Below are 3,372 nucleotides of genomic sequence, written 5' to 3' on the forward strand. Positions count from 1 at the left end.
GCAATAATTTTAAGTAATCAATTAAGATAATTAATTAAAATTTATTTCTCCGTAATAATTATTTGTTTTGTAGGATATAAAGCGTTTGATGACATAATAGAAAAAAAAGAAAATAATATTTTTATTCAAAAACTTATGTATGTAGAACATATATGCACAAATGATGTCCCCATGATGTAAACAATGTATATATATGTTTACATTTTATGTTTTTCCTTTCTTAATGTTTATATTCACACATACAGTACGTAATAGTACGAAAATATTAATTTGACTACAAAGATTGCTTTTGTGAATACATAATCAATAATCAGTTTGTTGTTCCAATATTAAAAATTTTATATGTACAAGAATAAAGACGTTCTTACTTAATATTTTTAGTACATATTATATATATCTTACCGTTGCGAAAAACTCCGTAAAATCCGGTAAAATCATGGGTGAACGAGTAAGAGCTATAAACAAATATTATACTGATATCGAATATAATTCTATCAATTTAGAAGTGAGTATATGTGAATATATAACACAAATAAAAATGTATTTTTAAGGTAGAATATGAAACTTAATATCAATATTGAAAATAAAAATCCTTAATCTATACTATTTTTAGCAAGTACTAACAAAAATAGTTAATTTATCCAACGAAATAAAAAATAAGGGTATTAAGAATTTGTCAGAGAGGTAAATAAAAATTCAATATTAAGATTCTATTTTTATAACTATTTTTTAATAGCTTCTCTTTTTGTATTTATATAGATTCTTTAATACAGCGACTATAATAGAAGCAAACTTATTTTATTTTGTATCTATTTGTAAACATGTAGATGTAGTTACTGCAATTGTTGAATATTTAAAATATTATGGTGCCGAATTTATATTAAATCAAGACTACGGTATGTGTGATATTATCTTTGCAATTGTAAAATATTGAAATTGTTTTAATTACATTTTCTTATGTTTTATTTTATTTTTATTTTATTCTTTTAAGTATATTTATTTTTCTTTAAATTTTTGTTTTATAGACGAGGCAGAATATGCACATAAGGAACATTATATACCTATGTCATTAATGCTTACAGTTTTCAGTATGTGTGGAAAAAAAGAAATAATTTTATTTTTGGAACGTGCTATCATGTAACTATTTATTAAAAATTTGACTATATATATATATATATATATATATATATATATATATATATATTTGTTATATTTATTACATACGATCTTTAATTAATGTTTTACTTCTAACATTAAAATATTATAAATTAAACACACATCTAATACACATATCTAATATGTTGTTTTTTTATATTCTAGAGACGATTCAGCATTGATTATGAGTGAAATTTTTTTTTACTATATTAAGATTATAATAAATTCAAGTAAGGAAGATGTATTATTAATGTAATGTAAAAATTTGTTTTTTATCTTATCAATAGAATCTCTTAAATTTATACAGATCAGAACAATGACATGATACTTCTAGAAGATTCAGACTTGTATGCAGTTATTAACTGTTTAATGATAATAGATGACTTTAAATTAAATAAAATTTGGATTCAAGAATCTATAAAACAAAAATTTCTAATGCTTTCACAAAAATATCTTAATTGTTTAAAGTGTTCCATTTATACATTTCGATCACAGAAAGAATTACTTACACTTATTGGTACATCTCATGGTACCATAATGAACATCATATCTATATGGTCAGAGAATGTTGTAGCTGCAAAAAACTTAGCCTCGTGTTTAGATGTACATCATTTAAATTATGTAATATAGCATCGCCAAGAATTTATCTTCAACATTATTAAAAGGTTTTTTTTTCGTTATTCAGAGAGATATCCTCTTCATAAATACACATATGGATTTTAATGGAGGCGTCCTGTTTGTGCCTTTTGCGAAAATAATTGACAATTTAATGGATCATATAATTATGAATAGTATCGACAAAACAAATTCACATATACATGATATAGAACCATGTTATAAGAATATAAAAATAGATTCAGAAGATTACCAAAAAAGTTCTGCAATTTATAATCTGTTTTATGATGGCATGTGGCAAAAACCTGTGGAAGGCATATATTGGAAACATAATAACGAAATATTTGCACATGCAACGAAGTATTAATACATTCTTTTATCTCTTTTTTAACTACAATATAATTTTGTGATCTAAAAAATTTAATAAAACTAATAAAACGTAATTTAATAAAACACATTAAATATGTAATGAATTTATTGTTATTGTAGCGAGGATATTAGAAAATGTGTTAAATCAGCAGAGAAAGGATTCGAAGTTTGGCATGCTGTTTCCGTTGCTTCTAGAATAGAAGTATTATTTGCACTTGTAGAAACATTAGAATACAATGGGTATGTTAAATTAATAAAAATATATATAGATGTATATGTATATATTTGCATTAGTTCAGTGTCTTTATAATCTTTTATTATATTTTTTTTAGTCATTCTCTACTATCAGCCTTAGTATCAAGATGTATACAATTCGTAAGTCTTTATGAAAATTCAAACGGACATTGCGCTCGAGATGAAAAATCAGAATTAATAATAACTCGCAAATCAAAAGGTATTATTATTCTTAAAGAGGAAAATGAAAATACTTTATTTTTTCGATTGACGCAAAGTTTACTTGCTGGAAATTCTGTTATTGTGATATTTAATGAAAATTTTTACAACATAGCGCCATATTTTAATATCTTTGCAACATCTAATATACCTCCTGGTGTTATTAATATGCTATCAAATAAAAAAATAACGGATTTAGAATCAAGATTATGTGGGACACAGTATTCAACTTATATAAAACGATTTTTCTCAGGAGGAAATTTAATTGAAAAATGTACAAAATCATATACACAACTTAGCTTACCCAAGCAAGTTGTACACCCTCTTAAATGATTTTTATATAATAATCTAAGCCATAATTTTTCGTTAAAGCATAAATGCATGAAGCATACATATAAAACCTAAAGACTGATTTTATTATAATTGCGTAAGACTGATGATTTTATTTACATATTAAAATCTTAGAAAAACAATAAAAAGAAACAATATTTTTATCATTTATTATTCAGTTTTTTTTATATATAAAGCTGATAATTAGATAATTGTATATTATAGTGTATTCTATAAATTAATATTAATTACATATATATATATATATATATATATATATATATATATATATATATATATATAATAATATTAATAATAAATTCTCTAATATACTTGTATTTTTAAATATTCTTTTCATCTTTATATATTTCTTAAAACGAAAATATTTACATGATATAAAAAAAAAGAATTCATCTCATTTTCAATCTATTTATAAATATGTAAATGTAT

At 22.6% G+C, this 3,372-nt stretch overlaps 1 protein-coding gene across 1 annotated transcript; it reads left to right on the forward strand.

Moving 5' to 3' along the window:
* The first annotated feature begins 276 nt into the window (after positions 1-276).
* Positions 277-3,101, forward strand: LOC126853942 (uncharacterized). The gene is made up of 9 exons (XM_050600160.1): positions 277-505; positions 614-684; positions 760-896; positions 1,026-1,137; positions 1,321-1,385; positions 1,463-1,758; positions 1,841-2,130; positions 2,260-2,379; positions 2,472-3,101. The coding sequence occupies exons 1-9, from the start codon at positions 437-439 to the stop codon at positions 2,923-2,925; spliced, it is 1,614 nt and encodes a 537-aa protein (XP_050456117.1). The 5' UTR covers positions 277-436; the 3' UTR covers positions 2,926-3,101.
* Positions 3,102-3,372: the final 271 nt, after the last annotated feature.

Source organism: Cataglyphis hispanica, chromosome 13, assembly GCF_021464435.1.
Source record: "Cataglyphis hispanica isolate Lineage 1 chromosome 13, ULB_Chis1_1.0, whole genome shotgun sequence".
NCBI classification, from domain to species: domain Eukaryota; kingdom Metazoa; phylum Arthropoda; class Insecta; order Hymenoptera; family Formicidae; genus Cataglyphis; species Cataglyphis hispanica.

Coding starts and splice junctions, on each gene's coding strand:
- LOC126853942 (XM_050600160.1), top strand. CDS start 437: ATGGGTGAACGAGTAAGAGCTATAAACAAATATTATACTGATATCGAA. Junction 1,138..1,320: donor TTTTTGGAACGTGCTATCAT/GTAACTATTTAT, acceptor TTTATATTCTAG/AGACGATTCAGCATTGATTA. Junction 1,386..1,462: donor TAAGATTATAATAAATTCAA/GTAAGGAAGATG, acceptor AAATTTATACAG/ATCAGAACAATGACATGATA.